Genomic DNA, 24194 nt, shown 5'->3' with positions numbered 1-24194 from the left:
AATGCTCCAATTAAAAGACACAGACTGGCAAATTGGATAAAGAGTCAAGACCCATCAGTGTGCTGTATTCAGGAAACCCATCTCACGTGCAGAGACTCACATAGGCTCAAAATAAAAGGATGGAGGAAGATCTACCAAGCAAATGGAAAGCAAAAAAAGGCAGGGGTTGCAATCCTAGTCTCTGATAAAATAGACTTTAAACCAACAAAGATCAAAAGAGACAAAGAAGGCCATTACATAATGGTAAAGGGATCAATTCAACAAGAAGAGCTAACTATCTTAAATATATATGCACCCAATACAGGAGCACCCAGATTCATAAAGCAAGTCCTGAGTGACCTACAAAGAGACTTAGACTCCCACACATTAATAATGGGAGACTTTAACACCCCACTGTCAACATTAGACAGATCAACGAGACAGAAAGTCAACAAGGATACCCAGGAATTGAACTCAGCTCTGCACCAAGCAGACCTAATAGACATCTACAGAACTCTCCACCCCAAATCAACAGAATATACATTTTTTTCAGCACCACACCACACCTATTCCAAAATTGACCATATACTTGGAAGTAAAGCTCTCCTCAGCAAATGTAAAAGAACAGAAATTATAACAAACTCTCTCTCAGATCACAGTGCAATCAAACTAGAACTCAGGATTAAGAATCTCACTCAAAACTGCTCAACTACATGGAAACTGAACAACCTGCTCCTGAATGACTACTGGGTACATAATGAAATGAAGGCAGAAATAAAGATGTTCTTTGAAACCAACGAGAACCAAGACACAACATACCAGAATCTCTGGGATGCATTCAAAGCAGTGTGTAGAGGGAAATTTATAGCACTAAATGCCCACAAGAGAAAGCAGCAAAGATCCAAAATTGACACCCTAACATCACAATTAAAAGAACTAGAAAAGCAAGAGCAAACACATTCAAAAGCTAGCAGAAGGCAAGAAATAAATCAGAGCAGAACTGAAGGAAATAGAGACACAAAAAACCCTTCAAAAAATTAATGAATCCAGGAGCTGGTTTTTTGAAAGGATCAGCAAAATTGATAGACCGCTAGCAAGACTAATAAACAAAAAAAGAGAGAAGAATCAAATAGATGCAATAAAAAATGATAAAGGGGATATCACCACCGATCCCACAGAAATACAAACTACCATCAGAGAATACTACAAACACCTCTACGCAAATAAACTAGAAAATCTAGAAGAAATGGATAAATTCCTTGACACATACACGCTCCCAAGACTAAACCAGGAAGAAGTTGAATCTCTGAATAGACCAATAACAGGCTCTGAAATTGTGGCAATAATCAATAGCTTACCAACCAAAAAGAGTCCAGGACCAGATGGATTCACAGCCGAATTCTACCAGAGGTACAAGGAGGAACTGGTACCATTCCTTCTGAAACTATTCCAATCAATAGAAAAAGAGGGAATCCTCCCTAACTCATTTTATGAGGCCAGCATCATCCTGATACCAAAGCCGGGCAGAGACACAACCAAAAAAGAGAATTTTAGACCAATATCCTTGATGAACATTGATGCAAAAATCCTCAATAAAATACTGGCAAACCAAATCCAGCAGCACATCAAAAAGCTTATCCACTATGATCAAGTGGGCTTCATCCCTGGGATGCAAGGCTGGTTCAATATACGCAAATCAATAAATGTAATCCAGCATATAAACAGAACCAAAGACAAAAACCACATGATTATCTCAATAGATGCAGAAAAGGCCTTTGACAAAATTCAACAACCCTTCATGCTAAAAACTCTCAATAAATTAGGTATCGATGGGACATATCTCAAAATAATAAGAGCTATCTATGACAAACCCACAGCCAATATCATACTGAATGGGCAAAAACTGGAAGCATTCCCTTTGAAAACTGGCACAAGACAGGGATGCCCTCTCTCACCACTCCTATTCAACATAGTGTTGGAAGTTCTGGCCAGGGCCATCAGGCAGGAGAAGGAAATAATGGGTATTCAATTAGGAAAAGAGGAAGTCAAATTGTCCCTGTTTGCAGACGACATGATTGTATATCTAGAAAACCCCATCGTCTCAGCCCAAAATCTCCTTAAGCTGATAAGCAGATTCAGCAAAGTCTCAGGATACAAAATCAATGTACAAAAATCACAAGCATTCTTATACACCAACAACAGACAAACAGAGAGCCAAATCATGAGTGAACTCCCATTCACAATTGCTTCAAAGAGAATAGAATACCTAGGAATCCAACTTACAAGGGATGTGAAGGACCTCTTCAAGGAGAACTACAAACCACTGCTCAACAAAATAAAAGAGGATACAAACAAATGGAAGAACATTCCACGCTCATGGGTAGGAAGAATCAGTATCGTGAAAATGGCCATACTGCCCAAGGTAATTTACAGATTCAATGCCATCCCCATCAAGCTACCAATGACTTTCTTCACAGAATTGGAAAAAACTACTTTAAAGTTCATATGGAACGAAAAAAGAGCCCGCATCGCCAAGTCAATCCTAAGCCAAAAGAACGAAGCTGGAGGCATCACACTACCTGACTTCAAACTATACTACAAGGCTACAGTAACCAAAACAGCATGGTACTGGTACCAAAACAGAGATATAGATCAATGGAACAGAACAGAGCCCTCGGAAATAACGCCGCATATCTGCAACTATCTGATCTTTGACAAACTTGAGAAAAACAAGCAATGGGGAAAGGATTCCCTATTTAATAAATGGTGCTGGGAAAACTGGCTAGCCATATGGAGAAAGCTGAAACTGGATCCCTTCCTTACACCTTATACAAAAATTAATTCAAGATGGATTAAAGACTTAAACGTTAGACCTAAAACCATAAAAACCCTAGAAGAAAACCTAGGCAATACCATTCAGGACATAGGCATGGGCAAGGACTTCATGTCTAAAACACCAAAAGCAATGGCAACAAAAGCCAAAATTGACAAATGGGATCTAATTAAACTAAAGAGCTTCTGCACAGCAAAAGAAACAACCATCAGAGTGAACAGGCAACCTACAAAATGGGAGAAAATTTTCGCAACCTACTCATCTGACAAAGGGCTAATATCCAGAATCTACAATGAACTCAAACAAATTTACAAGAAAAAAAAAACAACCCCATCAAAAAGTGGGCGAAGGATATCAACAGACACTTCTCAAAAGAAGACATTTATGCAGCCAAAAGACACATGAAAAAATGCTCATCATCACTGGCCATCAGAGAAATGCAAATCAAAACCACAATGAGATACCATCTCACACCAGTTAGAATGGCAATCATTAAAAAGTCAGGAAACAACAGGTGCTGGAGAGGATGTGGAGAAATAGGAACACTTTTACACTGTTGGTGGGACTGTAAACTAGTTCAACCCTTGTGGAAGTCAGTGTGGCGATTCCTCAGGGATCTAGAACTAGAAATACCATTTGACCCACTACTGGGTATATACCCAAAGGACTATAAATCATGCTGCTATAAAGACACATGCACACGTATGTTTATTGTGGCATTATTCACAATAGCAAAGACTTGGAACCAACCCAAATGTCCAACAATGATAGACTGGATTAAGAAAATGTGGCACATATACACCATGGAATACTATGCAGCCATAAAAAATGATGAGTTCATGTCCTTTGTAGGGACATGGATGAAATTGGAAATCATCATTTTCAGTAAACTATCACAAGAACAAAAAACCAAACACCGCATATTCTCACTCATAGGTGGGAATTGAACAATGAGAACACATGGACACAGGAAGGGGAACATCACACTTCGGGGACTGTTGTGGGGTGGGGGGAGGGGGGAGGGATAGCATTGGGAGATATACCTAATGCTAGATGACGAGTTAGTGGGTGCAGTGCACCAGCATGGCACATATATACATATGTAACTAACCTGCACATTGTGCACATGTACCCTAAAACTTAAAGTATAATAATAATTAAAAAAAAAAAAACTAATCAACACACAGGGTTCTGTATATCCTTTATGGATTTTCCTTTAATCTCATATACTTTTGTAGATAATCCTTTTATTAAACTTTCCTAAATTAAAAAAAAAAAAAAAGAAATGCTGGCCTCAAGCGATCCTCCCACCTCAGCCTCTCGAGTAGCTGTGATGACAGGTGTGTGCCACCGCACCTGGCCACAAGATAGCATTTCTCAATGGAATGATGTTCACAGCAGAGTCTTGTTTCAGACACAAAATTATCTCCTTGAAAAACAAATTGTGTAATTAAATTTCTTGTTCATTTAAAATAAGCTGTATTTTTATCCTCTCCTAAATCATTTTAAGGATATATAGCTGATAAAAGAAATCTGGTCTTCATAAATTCCATGGATTCTCAGTGTCCGACAGACTTCCAAGTCTAGCCCAGCTTCAAAACCACCACGTGAACCTGAGCACTGCTCATCATGAGTCCTGGACCCTTCTTGGCTGATCTGAGTAATTAGATTCATTGCAATCCTTAAAACAGCTTATTATTCTCAAGCAAATAAATAGTCATTTGACCTTAATAGGCATGTTTTTTACATTCGAGGTAAAAATGTGAAAGTTGGATCAGGGTGTTATGAAAAAATTACTGAGGCACTAAGGTTGTGAAAATGTAGAGAAACTAGAACTGAATGAAGGTGCTCCTTCCTCCTGCCTAGAAGGTCAGAGCAGTAAGACTCAGAGACATGTAAGAAACTAACTTTAATAGCAAGTGACAAGAGGCAAATCTGTAAAGCCAGTTCCATACTGTCCTGAGTTCTGAAGCGAGGGTGAGGCAAGGCAGCCTGAACATCTGATACTGGAGGGGGTCTCACCCAGCTGCCAGAATGATGCACACCATGGTGTGCAAAGAGGGGCCATGATTAACTCGCTCGCTGCATATCCTTCAAGCCTGAACAGCTCTTATACTGAAAAGAGGGTCAAAAGGAGAGTGGATGGTCAGAGGCATGTGGATAGCTGGCCATGGGCAGGCCGGCACATGCCGATGTCTTTCCAGTCGTGGGGGCAGCACCTCTCTTCACACACAGGGCAGGAGAAGGTGGAGGACTGTGGGGCTGAGCAGAGGCAAGCCTGGGTCTCTGCTTTCCAGGGGGCAGAGGCCTCCTGCTCCTGCAGTTCCTATGTCTTTTGTTGGACTCCACATCTAAATCCTCATCCCTTGTTGCCCGACTTTTTGATGATGGCCTCTGTCTCTTAGACAGAGATTCTGGTCAAGCTGCCTGGTTTCCTGGACGTGGACATGGTCAGGACCTCACCCATGCCCTACCGCTTCGTACCCTTGTGGCTGAAGATGCCCTCCATTTCCACGTTGCTTCTGACCCATATCTGCTGTCTGTTGCTGCGCAGCTCCGAACACTGCAAGGGAACAATCTTTTTTTTTTTGAGATGGAGTCTTGCTCTGTTGCCCAGGCTGGAGTGCAATGGAGCGATCTCTGCTCCCTACAACCTCTGCCTCCTGGGTCCAAGCGATTCTCCTGCCTCAGCCTGCCGAGTAGCTGGGATTACAGGTGTCTGCCACCACACCCAGCTAATTTTTTGTATTTTTAGTAGAGATGGGGTTTCACCGTGTTGGTCAGGCTGGTCCGAACTTTTGACCTCAGGTAATCCACCCGCCTCAGCTTCCCAAAGTGCTGGGATTACAGGCGTGAGTCACCGCGCCTGGCCGGAAACAATCTTATGAGTTTCCTTGCATTACAGGAAAAAAAAAATAATAAAATAAATAAATAAATAAATAAATAAATAAATAAGGGAAAGAAGAAAAAATGGATACAGTTCTGAGCCCCTAACGACTGGCTGGCATAAGTTCACAGCAGGTCTTGCTCATTAAGAAACACCTTCTTGGTAAAGATAGGGCATTAGAGGGTTTGTGAGGGGCAGAGTGACTTTCCAGGTACAAGAATGTCAGAGAGTATCATAGGGAAAAACAAAATGGTACAACGTAGCAACATTCAAAAACCCAACCTCCACCAGAAGTTTTCCGGACAAAGCCAAGTGTGATGAATGCCCAGTTCTTTCACCTTGGCTGGCCTGCAACTGCGAACACCAGGAAGTCAGAACACACCACAGGAAAGGCACATGCGGAAGAAATCTTTCAGAACAAGTGTTATTTGAGGCATGCTTAAGTTCACCAGGGCTCCTCTGCAGAACAGACTAATTTCGGGAAAAGTTGTACTTTATTTTCAACTCAAATTCAAGGACTTATATTGATGCAACTTTAGAAGCATTCTGGCAACAGGCTAAAAGCCAGCATGGCCCAGATCTCTAAACGCAAAGGCTCCACGAAGGGAAGCCCACCGCTGTTCCAAATGCACGGGCAGCTTCACCAGAAATGGAAGTGGACACCTTTGGCTTTTGGCCAAAGTCTGAAAATCCTCTGCCTTTCTCTTCAGATTTCTGGAGAAACAACAGCCTAATTCTTCCTGTTTCTTACTGAGGTGACAGTAAACTCACATTTAGGCCCTGAGAAATCCGGAACATGGCTTGGCCTATAATTAATCAGGGGACCTAATCAGTAGCTGTTTTCTCTTGCAGCTTCATTAGCTCCCTGGAATGACTAACCCTCTGGAGCCAGGGGATGGCCTCCAGGAGGTGTCATGACACACAGAAGGCACAGATGATAAAGGAAAGAAGCAACTGGAATGTTCCAAAATCAGTGTTCTTCTCTAAACTGATGTCGTATCTCACTACACCACCCTGGAAGTGAGGAGATCACTCATTATTTCTGAGTCATGGGTGAAATCCTCATTTCCTCTTCAGGTGCTGATGGACTGGAAATGCCTGGAGAGTCAGTGACCATGTGCTGAAGGCACAGCTGACAAGGAAGCTCATGTACATTAACAGGCGGCAGAGGCGCGGAGACAGAGCACTCCAGGGCCACTTCCAGTAGGCGTCTGCCGCCCACGCCCCACTGATTCCTACCTTTGTGGTTGAAGATGCCCTCCATTTCCATGCTACTTCTGGAGTGGGCGATGCACAGTGAGCCACAGGGGACCAGGCCTTCTGCCGCCGGGGAGCGGTCAGTGGTCCGCACCAGACACCAGTCAGGCTTGTCATGCGGCCGCTCTAGAACTTCCACGGTCTGGCCCCGTCGGATGGTCAGCTCGTTGCTGTTGCAAGCGGTGAAGTCGTGGATCACCACTGTCAGCTCACAGCCGCCAGAGAGCTGGGGGGAACAGAGGAAGAGAGGACAGGTCAGCCAGTGTGAGCCACGGTGCCTTCAGGTACAGCTGGGAACTCCTCCAGGTGGGTTCCTGCCATGCTGCCCCGGAGTGAGCTGAGTGCTCCGAGGTTGTGTGATCACTGCACTCCCCGTATGAAAATATGATTTTTCATAAGAACTTCCAAATTTCTTGAACCTGAGACATTCTATTTCCTTCCTCACGAAGTGGTATTACATACACACTCATTTTTTAACTTATAGCAAACTAAAAAAAACTCTGCTTGAAGGCTCTGGGGGATTATCATGAAATATGGTGATAAAATGAGATAAAGTTCTGTTCGAAATTTCTGTTCTGACCCAGTGCTGGGCGTTCCGTGCTCTGGAGTGTGTGGGCTCTTTAAGCATCCCTTGGGTCAGGAAAGAGGCAGCCACAAGAACGAGACTGAACAGGCAATGGGCTATGACCCCGAAACCGAAGCAAAGCACACCTGCCTCTCTTCAGAATCCTTCAAGCGCCCCCTCCTGCTTGTCCAGGGCTCCCATTGGTGTGGCTCCTGAGGCCCTCTGCCCTCAGATTCCTTCTAGGCTCCCCCTCTCCAGGCCTCAACACACAGCAGGCACCACAGGCTCTGCAGACATCGGCTCGTTTCCCAGAGGTCCTGGATTTTCTGGCCTTCTGTTCCTCCAGCCTGACGTTCCTTTCCCTCCTTCTCTCCTTTTACCATGCTCACTCTCACCTACGCCTACTGAAACTCTTCCGGTCCTTCGAAGCTCATCCATAAACTCTCTAACAACACACACAAAACAAGCGCATGGTCTTCTCATGACTGTCTGCTTCAGATGGCCTAAGGCCTGGTGTGTGTTCCCTTAGTAAACTCCGTGGGGACAGGGCTCATGTGCTCATTAACATCCCTCCTACCTAAGAATCTTTTCATTTTTTTTTCTACATAAGAATCCTGAGAGCAGCTCCCGGTCTCTGGACTGTCCCAGGTTCTGTCTCTGCTGCTGTCCCCCTGCAGGGACTCTTCAACCACACCCTCAAGCTGACTCCTCCCGAGCAAGCGTCCCAATCGCAGACTACTTCTGATCCCTGCTGGGCAACTGGATGCTTCCCTGTCCCCTCAATGCAGAGTCTAGGACATGACTCATCACGCCCTCCCACCCCCTAAATCTCTTTTTCTTCCGGTGTTGTCTTTTGGGTAAGAGTATCACCATCAAGTCACTCAAGCTAAAAAACCCCACTCTATTCCCTCCAAATGCTGTGGAACAGATGTTGGGCGGCTCTCCGATCACTTCCTTTCTCGGCACTCCCATACCAATCACTTCACTGGGTCCTGCAGGAGCTCCTAAGCGGCCTCCCTGACAGTCTCCAGGTTCTCCTTCCAAGCCATCTAAACACTGCTGGCAGGAGACCTTCTAAAAACACGTCATCCTCTTATGCAAAACCCTCACACACAAAGGCCTTAGCAGAGGATGCAAAAGTCCCCCCAGCGTCCAGAAGCACCTCCCTCCTCCTCCTGAGGGGTCCTGCCTGTAAGTGGCCCATACCATCCCTCTTGCTGAAAGCCCCCACGTCCCCTCTATTCTAAGCTCCCCACTGGCTCCAAGAAGTCCTTCTCGTGCCTGTCCTCCATGGTACCTCAATTCTGAAGTGAGCCATAGCTGGAGTTACACGTGTGTGTGTCTGCCTTCATCACCAGAAGCAGGCTCACCCTACTCTTCTGTGAACTTTCCATCCCTGGACTGGGAGGGCGGAGATGGGGCTGGGCACAGTTACCCTGAGTCCCCCAGTGCCAATGGTGGTAGGCATGTGACTCAGAGAAGCTGTTAGGAGTGGGGCTCCTCCTCAGCCTGCCTCGCACTGTGCTCTGCATCCAGCTAGCATTCAAATATTTGTGAAATGAAAAAGAAAAGATACATATGCTCTAAAAATGAAGGCACTGCATTTGAAAACCCGAAACGAAGCCTGGATTTTCCTCACTGGCTTCAGGAGCTCACTATGCCTGTGCTTAGCCTGCAGACACTCAGCTCTCCCCTGTCGCCTCTTGCTAAAGGGCAGTAGCCCAGACAAACCACAGGGACACAAGAGTGTGCTGCGGGCTATGGGGCTGGCTGTGGGAGTGAGAGAAGGGAGGAGGAAATGGCTCAGCCTCCTGCTGGGAAACATTCCTGTTGGGACTCCACTGAGCAAGCCCACATCCAGAGACCCAGGAGCCTGCACATCCTCCGATGGCTCACACTCCCGCTGTGTTCTGGGGCTGTCCCCTTGTGCTGAGGACCTCTTGGAGCCTCTGCATGCTCTGTGCTATTGATTATCCTCCTATTGTAGGAGCCTATCTTTTAAGAGAAAGTTCAGATATTCAGAATAAGAAACACATGTCCACCAGACAACCACAAAGATCAAAACAAAATCAAACTCTTCCACCATGAAGCACAGTATTGACAAAGTGAATCAGCTTTGCTAGGCCACAAGGAAAATTTTCATAAATCCCCTTCTCAATCTTAAAACTTCTTCGTGGAAAACCTATGCTAAATTTTACAGGTCTCTGAACAGTCAAAGATGCTAATGTTAAAAGCTCAAAGGCAGAGGCCCAGCCTGGAAAAGAACTCTCCTTGTAGAACCACACTCACAGAGTGGTCCTGTGACTTAGAGCTGGGGTGCTTCCTGTTCCGGGAACACAGGACCGGTCTGCAGGCCCCGAAGGAGGGTCCAGATTGCCATGGCCCCTTGGACCTGCCCTTCCCAGGCCTCCGAGTCTGGCTAGAGCTCCCCAGTGATGCCACCCGCTGCTTCACTGAGCGCATGTGAGAAGCTCCCAGCAGAAACCCACTGGGCTTCCCTGACATTCTTCCAGCAGCCCCCACTCCCAGACGCTGGGAAGTGCACTGTCTCATCACCTGCCCTCTGGCTGCCTCACTCTCCAGAGGCTTATTAATTTTCCAGACGGCTCAAAGCCATGGGCTGCAGATGGGGGAAGGGTGGGAAGGGGAGAGTGGGGCTGCCCAGGAAGGAGGATTAAGCTAGACTTTATTTCTGGCATTGATTTTTTAGGCCCTTAAAGAGTAATCAAAAACTATTGGAAACATCTGTGTACTTGACAGCACATAAGAAATAAAAATCAAGCATGTTCTGCCAAAGAATCATATACAAAGTTAAAATTCCTTTTTAAAGGCTTTTGAGAACTTGTTAAGAAAATCCAACAACAGAATATTTCAAACGGCGCTACAATTATTTTAAAAATCTTCCCATCTCCCAGTAAATCAACTGGCTTTACCCAAAAAGAGAGGCCCCATAGGGGAGGATTAAATGGGTGTTTTCTAGCCCAGAGAAAAGCTGTCCTGGGGATGCACCTCAATGCTCACATTTGAATATTTTTAACTCCTTGCTGCAAAACATCTTTGAAACCAGGTTTGCTAATTAAAAAAAAAACTTTTCTGTGTACAAAAGACTTGTAATAACTATTTTGAGGAAGCAATGCAAATCGTTACTGCTTTTTAAGAAAAATTAAATTCCAAACTAGAAAACATTCAGCCACTATCTTGAATGTTACGTCTGATGGAGGTCTTGGCTTTCAGAGAATTTCTACCCTCAGTTGAAAGAGTTACCATTTTATTTATCTAGTTTAAAAATTCCCTTTTCTTTCTAACCATATTTTGTGCAAGTTCTCACAGTATCTTCGTTGCTTCTATATATTTAATGGGTTTCTATCATGGGCTCCCACCTCATGCATTGAATTTAGGATTGCAATTTGTGAAAATCTCACTTTCCACGACTCACATTAACACTTGCGAGATTCATATCAGAAGACAGATTTTTTTAAACCTTTCAACTTTTCACTATTAAAAAAATGAATGTGGTGACTAACAAGCATGACAACAAAACAGCCTTAATTGGACCAGGGGCCAGGGACCCACCACCGATGTGCCTCCTCCAAAGACTATACCACGTCCCTCTTTAGGCCCAGACATATGGACAATTAGCAAAATCAAATCGGTTCCTTTCCTGAATTCTTTCCAGAATGACTGATAATAAACAACTTACTGTGTTTCACCCAAGAGAATGAAATACTCATCTCTGGTTGCAAGCATGTGAACCTTCAACAATTACCACACAGAACAGAATTCTACTTTTCATGTTTTCCAAAGAAACCATGTCATATCACTGTCTTGCATGAACGCAGTTAATGGCTGTAACTAACAAGAGCTGTGGCTGGGGACTTCTCACACTGCGAGTTGTCACGTCTTCCTTTGCTCCTCAAAACACCCCCGCCCTGGACACTACAATGAGGCATGTATGGCTCAAGAACATATGGCTCTCGATAGACAGCGGCAATACCTGGTTTGAATTACCAAGCTCTGCGATGAGTTCTGGGGCAAGCTCTGCCTGAGGAAGAGGGGCTCTCTCGGACTGGTATGGTGGGTGATGCAGTCTTTGCTGCAAACAATTCTACTTCAAGAACAGGAGTCTAATGTGGTAAAGATCAACTGCAGGTAGGTTTTGATCAATTTTCTGAGAGCAATTCAAAAGCAAAAGGGGAATGTGGCCTAATAAAAGCCATTTTCCCCTAAAGAACAAAGTGTATTAACTCCCGTGAACCGTCACATCCTACAGCCCACTACAGTTCAGTCATTCAGAAACCTCACAAAAGGGTCTTGCGGTTCCGTGAAGGTTTCACACAGAGTAGGCCAAAAAATGATTACTTGGTTAAAGGGAATTAGAGAGTACAGTGCTATTGCTAGCAATGGTTACAAAAAAGGGTAACTATAGGCAGCCAGAACAATTTCCCTAATCAATGCTATTATGCCCCAGGCTCTCACCCACCCACGCTTCTCCACAGGGCAACTTCATGGAGACTGGGGCTGATCAGCAGCTGTTCTAACGTGAACAACAGGCCCTCCGTCCTCACGCCAACACCCAAGCTGCTTTACATAAGGTCAAATTCCAAGAAGAAGCATTCACTAAAATCTGCCACTTAGAGTTTAAAAGAGAAGGACTATTGTGATAGGCTCCGACACACTAGGGGTACAGAAAGAAACCTGTGAGGACGTAAAAATGGTGAAGACGGTAAACTTTATGTTACTTTTTTTTAAACCACAATTAAAGTAAAGAAAAAAAATCTGTGAGAAAAAACGTTTTCAAAACCAGCAGCTTACCATACTCAACACTGTATCTGGAAAAGAATGAGTGAGGACAGTGTTTGAGGATGCCAGTCCCTCCACTGTCTACTCACATGCTCACACACTGCTTTTCTGATGTGAAAACTGATCTTGGAAGACTTGAGTGTGTTATGTTATATACATGAATTAGAATGAAATAGATGAAAAAAGGCTGCATTTAAAAGATACAACTAAAAAGGTTAGGCAAACCAGAGACATGGCAGCTCCCATGCATTAGGCTTCAAGGGTTCACAGAAGCTCACCTGGACCAACGTTGTATTCTTGCATTTAGCATATTCCATTGAGAAATGCCGGAGGTGCTGTGCAGGCCCTACAGGTGGCCCTGCGGCATGCCAGGTAAACGCTTTTTGGCTATGAAGTGGAAAAAGGAACGAGTGCGGGGAAGAAGCAAGCAGTTGAAAAACACTGCCTCACTTAGTGTACTCCCCTAGGCTCTGGAAAGCAAGACACTTCTTAGGACAATTTAACCCAAAGAAACCTGTTGGCTGTATTTCCTGAGTGACCAAAGCAATCTTTTATTCAGGAAACTTAATTTGAAATACCTCTTTTTGTCTTTCATGGAGGGACAATGATCTGCGATCTAACGTTAACTAGCTGACCTCAACCAGCTAATGTTAACTAGCTGACTGGGCCCTCATCAGGAAGAGCAATCAGAATAAATACCTGCTTCAAGTATGAATCATAACTTTATCACTGTCTCCAACTGTAACTTCGATCATGTTGTGTAAAATTTACATTAAATAGCACTTTTCAGTGCTCTACTATTTTACAAACACTTAATTTGTAACATTTCTAACCAAACTTAAAAAAAAGTCTGTCTTTTCTTAGAACTGAGGCTTTCTACTTCTGCCTGGGGGATTTTGTTTTTGATTGGATAACTGAAATGATCAAAGATGACATTCAGTTTGTAGTTTTATGAGAGAACTTAAAAAACTCATCTAAAAAATACTACAAAAAGCCACATCACTTAGAAAAACAGAAAACAAAGATGAGTAAAAGAAGGAAGCAGACGTCACACGGAACCCATCACTCAGAGCTCGCCAGGGGAGCGGGGCTCTGTCTCCTTCATTCATTCTTGTGCGCTGAATGCCTATCATGGTGACGGCACACAATGGGTGGCCAATACATATCTGAGAATAAATGAACCCACCCTTTGAATATTAGGTCACTGTATACGCATGCAGCTAGGATGAAAGATGAACAGCTGGAAAGGTGCTTTACGCAAGACTCTCCCCCTTCTGCAGTAATTGTGCCCATTCCACACACAGAATTTTGCAGTTGAGCCAGCACAATTCATCAGGCCAGGCACTGAAGTAGAGCATTTCATTCTTAGGACAGCTTCCAGATCCTAACAAGCACAATCCAATCAACAGCTAAATCCACTGTAGCCCCACGAGTATGCAGATGAAGGAAGGGGAGGCTGAAATTGACAGTAACCTGCAACAGCAGCAATGCCGGCCAACAGCCCGAGTGAGGCAGGAGGAAGCCATCTGTATAACGGAGACACAGAAACTGAATATTTATTCAGTGCTTAGAACATGCTAGTCACTGATCTAAATATATTATACATGAGCAGTACTATCATCCCCATTTACAGATGAGGAAACTGAGGTTCAGAGAGGTGAGGTGACTTGCCCAAGACCACCAGCTGCTGAGGCAGAGGCCAGAGGTTTGCTGGTGGGTACATCCTCGCTTTTGATTGCCTGATCTTAGGTGTGTTGTATATGCTATGCCACTGCCAGATACACTCTGAGCAGAGGAAGGTCAACTGCGGTTGGGAGTGCTCTTTATAAAGGACGTTAAAATAAGCACCATCCTGTGGAAAAGGCTTCTGAATTAAATGACTCAATTTCATGCTTACATGGGGCAAACTTATCTGAGGTCCTGGGAAACTCAGAGCCCTGGGTTGGCCAGGAGGCAGAGAGCATCCTCTCTGAGCAGCTCCAGCCAGAGGGGAGGGTGTGGGGCACCTTTGTGCCTGGCCACACAGCCCTACACCTTCCATGCGGTGAATAGAGGCAGAATGCAGGATTGCAAGACAACCTCGGGAGGCTGAATGCAAGCATCGTTAGATAGATATACACTCTTACCCAAGATGGTGAATTAGGCCATATTTCAAAATGTATTGGCATTAACTACTTTACATACTACCTCGACGCTGCAATGTATGTAAGTCCAACCAAGTTCCTGGAGTGTAGAACGTCACTTGACAGAAAGAGCTGATTGCTTTTCTAAATTTTAAAATACATGGAACCCTGGCTGGGCATGGTGGCTCACGCCTGTAATCCTAGCACTTTGGGAGGCCGAGGTAGGTGGATTACCTGGGGTCAAGAGTTCGAGACCAGCCTGGCCAACATGGCAAAACCCCATCTCCACTAAAAATACAAAAATTAGCTGGGTGTGGTGGTACATGCCTGTAATCTCAGCTACAAGGCGGGCTGAGGCAGGAGAATCACTTGAACCTGGAAGGCGGAGGTTGCAGTGAGCAAAGGTCGTGCCACTGTACTCCAGCCTGGGAGACAGAGTGAGACTCCATCTCAAAAAAAAAAAAAAAAAAAGAAAGAAAAGAAAAAACAATATATAGAACCTCACGTCTCCAACACAGTGCTAAGGCTTCATTAAGAATAACTGAAACTGGCTGGATGCAGTGGGGCTCACGACTATAATCCCAGTGTTTTGAGAGGCTGAGGTGGGAGGATTGCTTGAGGTCAGGAGTTTGAGGCCAGCCTGGGAAACACAGTTCGATCCTGTCTCTACAAAAATAAAAAAAAAACTAGCCAGGCATAGTAGTGTACACTTATGGTCCTAGCTACCTGGGGGGCCAGGCAAGGATCACTTGAGCCTAGGAGTTCAGGACTACAGTGAACTCTGATCACACCACTGCACTCCAGCCTGGGCGACAAAGTGAGATCCTGCCTCAGGAATTTAAAAAAGGAGTGACTGAAACCAGTTATGTTTTTAAATATGTGAATCCATATATTCATGTTATAAGCTTGGTACGGGGGTTCCACATGAAGTTATCAGTCTCAACGGAATTTCTCACTCATTAGAAATAAGAACCATACGGCTTAAGATTCGAAAGACAGCTCACACCTGGGCCCTGCTGGCTCGGGCCGGCTTTTCCACAGGATACCTCATCTCACCTCGGCCATTTTTCCATGTTGGTCTCAAGATGCTTTGTTCTACAATACAGTTTGAGTTCCACGTTTTCTATTTTCTTTGTAATATGGATTTTAGTTTAGTGATTATAAATCACAGACTAATAAGGAAGAGACAGGGAAAAAATTTTTAAAGATGTTTCTTTAGTAAAAATACTGAGCTCCAAATTCAGCTCTTGCATGAAATAATAAGGCCTGGAAAATGACAGATGATTAAATGCATGTTCTGTGTCTGGCTGTGGCCCTCTGCTGCTGGGAGGCCTTGCAGAGGGCCTGGATCTCTGCAGTGCCCCAGGCCTGGCTCAGCGCTCTCCTCCCTACCGCAGGGAGATGCACTCAGGACAGATGAGATAAGAATATGGAAAGCGCTTGATTTCTTTGGAATCCAAATTATATTTTCATAAGATCACTGTATCAGGTTAAGTACCATGGAGATCAGCAAGAATCAGTACTAAATTCACTTCTGGAACAAAGAGAAGGCATATTTTAAAACTGATGTTTTCAAAGTAGGAAACGTGCTGCTGGGGACTGTGGCTCATGGCCGTGGCCTGGCTAACCCCGCTCTGCTGACAGTGCTCCCTGGAAAGAGGGCGTCTCCAGGGCCCCTCCTTCACTCTCCCTAAACCTTGTGTGCCTCATCTGAGAATTACTAACAGCCCTGGCAGATAACTTTTGCCTTCAGAATTCTCCAAGAGGCCGAGTCAAAAACATCCCCCCACCCAGTTTCTGAAATGAAACCAAATTCCATGATAACAACTAACTAATAACAGACATCATAAATTAAGTCAAACAGGCAGAATGTCGTTAAGTGATTTCCCTTGCCAGATCCATCTGCCTGCGTTATCAAAGGCTGCTTAAACTTAAACTACGTAGGGCAGAAAGAACTTCGAGACTCAGGAAAATTACCGTCACCGGAGATGGGGTTGCTGGTTAAGCCTAGTTCAGAGGGACAGTGCATTTTGCAGACTGACTAGGGAAAGGATGGAGTCCTTGATTTTCAAAATGTATTCTTGAGTCATCTAATGACCCTCAACTGTTCTACTGGAGAGGCATAAGGAGGGAGATGGCTAAGCAAAAACCTCACAGAAGCAGAGCACACACAAATGCAGGCACACGTGGACAGCAAACGTGCACCTTCTTGTTTGTAAGGCTGCATGGGTACGTCCTCTCCAAATTCCAAATTCTGACTTATTGGCAAGTCTCATTCGCCGTTTAATCCCAAATGCAGGTCTCCAGAACAGAATAAGACACCCGCTGTGTTCTCATGAGACGACATTTCATCCTTTCTGTGCTTTAGAGCCTACTAAGGACCGATGCTCTCAGCAAGTGGCATTAAGAAAATTCACCAGGTCTGTTTAAGAAACTGAGTCCGGAGTGTCATTCCTTCAAGATGGTTAACAACCATGAGAATACCAGGGTGAGTGTCGCTGCGTGGCAGGCTGCGGTCCTCAGTAAGAAAGAGCCTCCCAGGAGCGGGGCTGGAGAGGCAATGGTGGAACTGGCAGGAGAGACCCTTCAGGGATTTTTTTCTTTTTTTTTTTTTTTTTTGAGATGGAGTCTCGCTCTGTCACCCAGGTGGGAGTGCAGTGGCCTGATCTTGGCTCACTGCAAGCTCCGCCTCCTGGGTTCATGCCATTCTCCTGCCTCAGCCTCCAGAGTAGCTGGGACTACAGGCGCCCGCCACCACGCTCGGCTAATTTTTTATATTTTTAGTAGAGACGGGGTTTCACCATGTTAGCCAGGATGGTCTCGATCTCCTGAACTCGTGATCTGCCCACCTTGGCCTCCCAAAGTGCTGGGATTACAGGCGTGAGCCACCGCACCCGGCCGACCGACCCTTCAGGGATTTCTGAGCTCAGGAGTGAAGTTTAGGGACAACACATCAGATGAGGTCAAGAGAAACTGGTGAATTATTTTCACAGATAGAGTATCTCATAGGGAGTTTTGTTAACATTTTCATAACCTAGTGGACTGCTAGGGTAAAATTTGCCTTTTTTTTTTTTTTGGCAAACCTATACTGTTCTGGTAGTGATTTATTCTTCCTCTCTCGTTGGATACAAATACAATTTACTGTATTCCCAGTTCGCGTAAGCCCTCCCTAATATGCTATAACAGATGTGAAGTCGTGCTAATTTCACTACTCCTAACTCCAGGATAGAGACTTATTTCTGTTCAAGCTGCTGGGGAATCCCAATCAGCCATGCACCTTAGGGGCCAAGGGCTGTGCTGGGGCTGAGAGGAGGTGGGTACCAGCCAAGGAATTCTCCACACGCAGGAGATAAGTCGTGGCACCAGCAACTCTGTCCGGAAGAATGAACTGGAGACTCCAGAGCCCCTTCCTGGATAGAGGGGTCATTTCCAGACTCCCAGGCACCCATTTATCCATAAACTACCCGAGGAAACAAGTTACCCTTGCCTCTTAGACCAACTTCCAAAAAAGGAACCCTCCAAAGCTAACTTTTCCACTTAGTTCTTTAGCAATTTCATTCAAAAAATTTACTTTTTTTTTTTTTTTAAAAAAAGAATAAACTTTTGAACTCATGTCTAGGGGAAATCCAGAGCAGACCCCTAGGAGTTTATCTTAAGAATGGGAATTTGGGGCTTGACGGTGATCTCAAACAGTCTGGAAATGCCCTGAATGCAGGCCACTTTCCCACACACTTGAGCAACTATGATTCAACTTTCCTTTCAGGTGGCAGCCTCATGGAAATTCACCAGATAATCCCCTTGATTACTTTATTAAAAAGTAAAATAAAATTAAAAATTTATCAATATTACTCTAACAAAGTGTTTCCAAGCTCAAACTTTATTTCTTTAACCTCAATGCCCATAGGTGGGGTCTCGGGGAGAAATGCTATTAGGCATCAGATGCCTGAACATGTCATTTATCTTATTTCTTTTTACTACACACCAAGAAATATTTGCTGAATGCCAATACACAGGGCCTTGAACAAAATAAAATGAGAAATTCTTTTTACTCTCTGGTCTTGTCATTCTAACCACTCTAAGTCCTAGGATCTATTATTTAGTGAACCCAAAAAGTATAATGAGAAAAAAAATCTAATCACTTAAACTAGGATATTGAAAATAAAATCACTGCAGCAGAGCAGTATTTTAAATCTACTTACTCCTGTCCTAGAAATGAGAACATTAAGTATCATGAATCCTTCTGCAAAACCAAGTGAGAAAAGCCCAGTCTGGGACTAAAAGATGTGCCACGGAAATAACCTTCCAAATACTGGACTCTGTCATCTGTCTGAATCAATTACCAAGGACGGTGAGGTCAGGGCATTGTTCCTTCCTACCAATGAGTGGGCTGCGGAAAGATGTGCAGAGAACAGACTCCCAGGTCTCATGATGGGGACAAAGGTCTCATGAAATGAGGTCTGACTTGCATTGGAGAATCAGAAGCTCAACAATTCTGGGCTCATAAATAAACCCCCTATTTACTGTCAATTTTTTAAAAAAGAATTCAGTCTAGCATTCTAGGAATATAACACAACACACTAATCTTGGCAGGAACAGAAGACTTCATTAAGATCAATGTTCCCCACTGGCTGACAGAGAACATTTTGTCTTTTGTCCATCATGTAAACCCAGGATTCCAAATTCTACTAGCAATTTACTTTGTGGGTTTTTTGGATAATATCAGACAAAATCATGAGATACCCTAGGCTGCTTTTGAAGAAGATATACCTACACAAACGTTTTTGATAAAAATCAGATCTAGCTCACAGTGGTCATCACTGTTGCCAATTCCAGGGCAGGTTTTCTATGTTCTGCTGCACACTATGGTTCTGAGAGGGCATCTCAGGGCCACGGCCCCCACTTCCATCAGAGCAGCTCTGCTTCTACACTGCCATGAGTTCTTACTATTTTACGTTGCCTTGGCATCACTATGAACCCAGAGAAGCTGGACTTTCTCATAACAGAAGCATCTCCTCCCAGGCCTTCAGCGTGGTAGTTCCTGATCGCTGCTTCACAGAACTTCCTTCTGGTGACCACTCCTCTAAGGGACAGCCATACAAGACCTGCTTAACTGGCCCTGCTGACACTCGCACCTCATGTGGACTGTGCAGATATGACAGAGTGACAACTTCCTAGTCACAACATGACCTCCTGAAACTCGTGCCTGCTTGCTCTAAGCCCACAGATTGAGATGCCCTGTGCCAAACCTGTTTGGATAATGTCCTGGACGCAATAAGGGGCCTGGCCCAAGGACTCCTCTCTCCCCACATGCTTCCTGTCCTCCAGGGGTGCCGTGTGATCCCCAGAACCTGTAAGCAACACTCTTTATTTCCATCTTGTGTCCCCCCTAGTAGCTGGAGGGGGGCTGTCCATCTTAAAGATCCTAAATTAAAACATATGCTGGTGTTCTGTTTAGGATTTTATTTTAAATGATAGGTTCTTCTGCTTAGGAATAAGATTAAAAAGTCTAAGTATGCTGCCCTCGAATGTCCCGTAACACCCTTGGCACCAGCAAAGGACAGGATGGAAAGAGTTGAATGATTTCTCCTGAATCCTCAGGGTTCACGTCTTCTCACCACAATCCCCCAAGTCTCTGCTCCACCACAGGATCCTGGCACTACTCCTGGCACGTATCAACTGCTTGAAAATGTTGATGACAAACTGTGAGTAACAGAAAGGAGGGGGCTGCTTTGAGCAGAGACTAGCCACATTCCCCTCCACACACAAAGTGCCAGCAGTGACTCACCTTATCGCTGTCCAGCGTGTTCTGAGACGTCCGTGAGGCGATGGAAATCGTATCAGGCTGGCTGCTGCCATCTCCTTGGCTGTCCAGATCCTCTCCATCCCTGGCGGTGCAAAGAAACTTTTAGTTCCTGACACTGCTGAGCTGGCGGTCACTGGAGAAGCAACTGATTTGTTTAATGAGATGCATATCAGCCTTCGCGAGTGCCTGCTGCTGCCAGGATGCAGACAATGGTTAAGGCACCCTTCACTGAGCACGGGCTTTCTGCTGGGCACTGTGCTGAGCATTTAAAATATATCATCCTGTTGGATTCCCATCACCATAAAATGTAGTTGATATGATCGTTGCCATTTTAAAAATGAGAAAATGACATCATCTCGATGCTTTATAACTTATCCAAGGTCATGTGCATGACTTAGACATGTGCCCTGTATGGTGCTCGGGGTAAGAAACGCAAAACAATCAGAGGTTTGCACACAGCCCTTCGTTTACTCTAAGCCAATAGAGGCTCTTATCTCTGACAAAGCAGTTTCATCACTAGGAATGATGTTATCCACAAATGGCAATTTTAAAAACATATTCCTCAAAATGTTTGAGAGAAAGGATTTTTGAAGCAGGGTGAGCTAACACCGCCTCGCCCTTCCCTCCCACATCCACAAACCTCCAGTGGCGCCCAGGCACGCACCTCCTTCCCTTCTGTCTTGTGGCGGGAGTGGTCTTGGGGATGTGAATAGGCTCCTTCAGGGCTCCCTTCAGGTGGATTGTCCGCTCCTGGATGACTTCGCGGATATGCTTTATCCAGTCCTGCTTGTTCTCTATACTGGAAGCCTTAACAAGGTGTTAGCATTGCTTAGGATACGGAAGGGCCCTTTGCAGACCTTGCACTAACCACACCCAGGTTTCCTGCATTCCTTGAGTTTCTATTTTCAAAATGACTTTTCAGCAGAAAAGCAACCACATCCGATGTTCAATATGCTACCAAATAAATGACTATTTAAAAATATGTTTTCATCAAAACCTTTTTTGTTTTATAGCATGTATATTACTCTAGATCTCTGACTATTGCAATAATCCATCATTCTCCAGCCCCAAGACCTTTTAAGCAGCCCTGGGCAAATAAACCAACACAGCCACCCTCACTGCCACCAAAACACCTCTGAGGCTATTGAGGCAAACACTGCGCACTGGTCAGCAGCGGGCAAACTGCCAGCAGGAAACCGTACAAATCCCCACAGCCCTGCGGCCTCCTCTGCTGGACTCAGGGAACAGCGGCGCAGCCCCCTGTGCCTGGCCGAGGGCTTCTCCCATGCTGTCATCCACTCCCATGAGGACTCTGCGGGTGGGAGACTCCCGCAGCCCTGTCTTATAAATGAGCAACTGAGGTGTGGACAGAAGAAATGTGCCCAACGTTCCAAGCTCACCAACTGCCAATCCCCGATGGCAGATTCACCTTGACTCCATTACAACTCTCAAGAAATGTCCTCTGAGAACCACACAGACTAGATTCTCAGCAAGCACCTGCGGACTGAGCACGCACGGCATCACTTGATCCAGACTTTTTTTTAACTCTGCCTCAAAGAGTTTTTTTTTTTTTTTCTTTCTGCATGTTCTGGGCCTTACTAACAGCTTTCTAATTTCCTCACAGAAAATATCAACCTCCTATGATATAAGCACAATTCCCTGCAGTTATAATTAACCTAACTGTCATAACTCATCGTAGATGAGGTCACAAAGTGGGGAGCACCCAGCATTTCTCACTGTGTATCCTGTTTTTGAAAACAGAAAATCAAAGCCCGTGTTGGGAAAGGAAACTAAAATTGATTATCCTCTTTCTATAGAAACCGTTTAACCAGAGGACCTGTCTTTAAGGTTACTAACAGGTAGTGACAGGGAAAAAAAAATGATGGGTAAAGGCAGCCTCTTCCTCCCTCTTCCCCAGAGTGACAGAGGACAGCAGGAAAGCCAATGTCTTCTGGCGAGGGGACAGGAAGGAGGCAGGGTGACCGGGGAACGGGTGTGCAAAGTAAGTGACTCAGGAGAAGAAACTTTTCTAAAAACTACAAATTGGTTGGAATTTAAATGCCTGATAGAAGTATTTGGAAGGTCAACTAAAGAGAAGTACCTGCAAAAGAACATCTGGCAGAGTTTGGAAACAACTGAGGAAAATTGTTAATATGGTTCAGAAATAAAGAAAATTCTCATATGAATTGATCGTTACACTTACAGAGAGTAATTCTCCTAACCTTAAAGAAATTAAACAAGGAAAAAAGATGTCAGTTTTTCAGAAATAGTAAAAGAAAGATAACTGAGATAAAGTACTAAATACCAAGGTCCTACCTGGCTAAGAGAGGGGATAGTTCATTTCATACTCTGGCTAGTTGCAATCTGTTTAAGACTTAAAAATAAAATTCTCCTTTCCAGACTAGAGAAGTGAAAATAACCAAAATTTTGTTTTACAACTATTAGGACATCATCATCGCCATTACCACCATTCCCATCATGTTCTCCACCACCATAAGCACACACACTAGCAGCACGATACCTCTACTTCTACCACTGCCTACACCCTCACCACCACAACCTGTACCCTCACCACCATCTCCAATCTTACTACTGTCAAAATCTAAATTATCTCCATCTACACTCTCAACCACACCATCCAGACCAACAAAATCTGTACCCTCACCATCAACACCTAAACCCTCATCACCATCTACACTACCACCGCCTGTACTAGCACTACCACCAAAATCTACACGATGACCTCCATCTACAACCTTACCACCACCAGCACCACCAAAGTCTATGCCACCACCATCTATACCCTCATCACCACCATCTACACCACTGGCACCATCTGGACCAAAACCCCCATCACCAAATCTATCCCACTACCTTCCTCTACACCCTTACCCTCTCACCACCATCGATACCGCCGTGACCACCGCCATCTCCACCCTCACTGCCACCACCACCACCACCACACCATCTCCACCACCTCCACCTACATCATCATTACACTACCATCCCCACCATCACCATAGCCTGCCTCACTACACCAACACCATGCAGCAATCCCCGAAATTAATGAGAACATCGTTTCCTTTACTTTCTCCTTGGAAGTCAGAAAGGTATTACCCAAAATTCCCTAGAAAACTTCCACCTGTCAAAGCCTGAGAAAAGTCTTATTTGTCAACTGTAACATGAGCATTTTATGACATCCTACATGAAAGTCCAGATCTGGCTGAAGTATCTGTCACTATTGTTTGGAAGCACCTTTTGGCATCTGCCACTGTAGCTCATCTGGATAAGCGGTTTATATAAGTTGCAAGTTTTCAGGTTTCGAGTATACCTTAAAATGTTAAACCTTAGGAAGAAAATACAGTTATTTAAATTTAGCTATCGGTGCAATTGATATCAAATAGGGCTTTATGCCAGTACTAGCCAGAACACATTGGGCTGGTAATCACACATTCACTGCAAAACAACCCACTATCACATATGAACAAAGATCTTACGGACACAATGGCTTCCACTGAAGAGCAGGCTCTAAAGGCTGACGTACAGGGGAGTAACTCAGTCACTGAAAATACCAAAGAGATGAAAAGGCATGCAAGAGACACAAGGGGTGACATGCAGGCTCATACACCAGAGTCCCATTACACTCTGGCTCATCTCCCAGTATTCGACAAGCCTTAGCTCCACCGTCCCCCAAACATCCCAAAGCCGCTGATGGCATTTCCAGATGGCTCCAAAAGTTCCATCTGTATTTTCTCAAACACAGAGGAGGGAAGTACATAAGACAACCTTAGAGCTCTTGACCATTCCCAGGAGAGGTGGTATAATCAAAACAGAGTTCAAATCAAATATTCCAAGATATTTTCCTCCCCCAAAGACTATATATACCCTAAAGCTTCCCTAGTGGTTTTGAATTTTAAATCATAACAGTATCAAACCCTGTCACTAAT

The 24194-nt window shown here is 44.5% G+C and overlaps 1 protein-coding gene across 7 annotated transcripts in view; it reads right to left on the bottom strand.

The window, feature by feature from the left end:
- Window positions 1-24194, bottom strand: part of TRIO (trio Rho guanine nucleotide exchange factor) — a 370719-nt gene that overhangs the window by 89010 nt on the left and 257515 nt on the right. For all 7 annotated transcript variants that reach the window (XM_024247673.3, XM_063724059.1, XM_063724056.1 and 4 more), the window contains exons 32-34: window positions 20912-21054; window positions 20230-20329; window positions 6939-7182 (exon numbers count right to left, since the gene is read on the bottom strand). In XM_024247673.3, coding sequence (XP_024103441.2) covers window positions 6939-7182; window positions 20230-20329; window positions 20912-21054 — 487 coding nt within the window. The remainder of the gene's footprint in view (window positions 1-6938; window positions 7183-20229; window positions 20330-20911; window positions 21055-24194) is intronic.

The sequence above is a fragment of the Pongo abelii genome, chromosome 4 (genome assembly GCF_028885655.2).
Source record: "Pongo abelii isolate AG06213 chromosome 4, NHGRI_mPonAbe1-v2.0_pri, whole genome shotgun sequence".
In the NCBI taxonomy this organism is placed as follows: domain Eukaryota; kingdom Metazoa; phylum Chordata; class Mammalia; order Primates; family Hominidae; genus Pongo; species Pongo abelii.
This window is presented reverse-complemented; position numbering and strand designations above follow the sequence as displayed.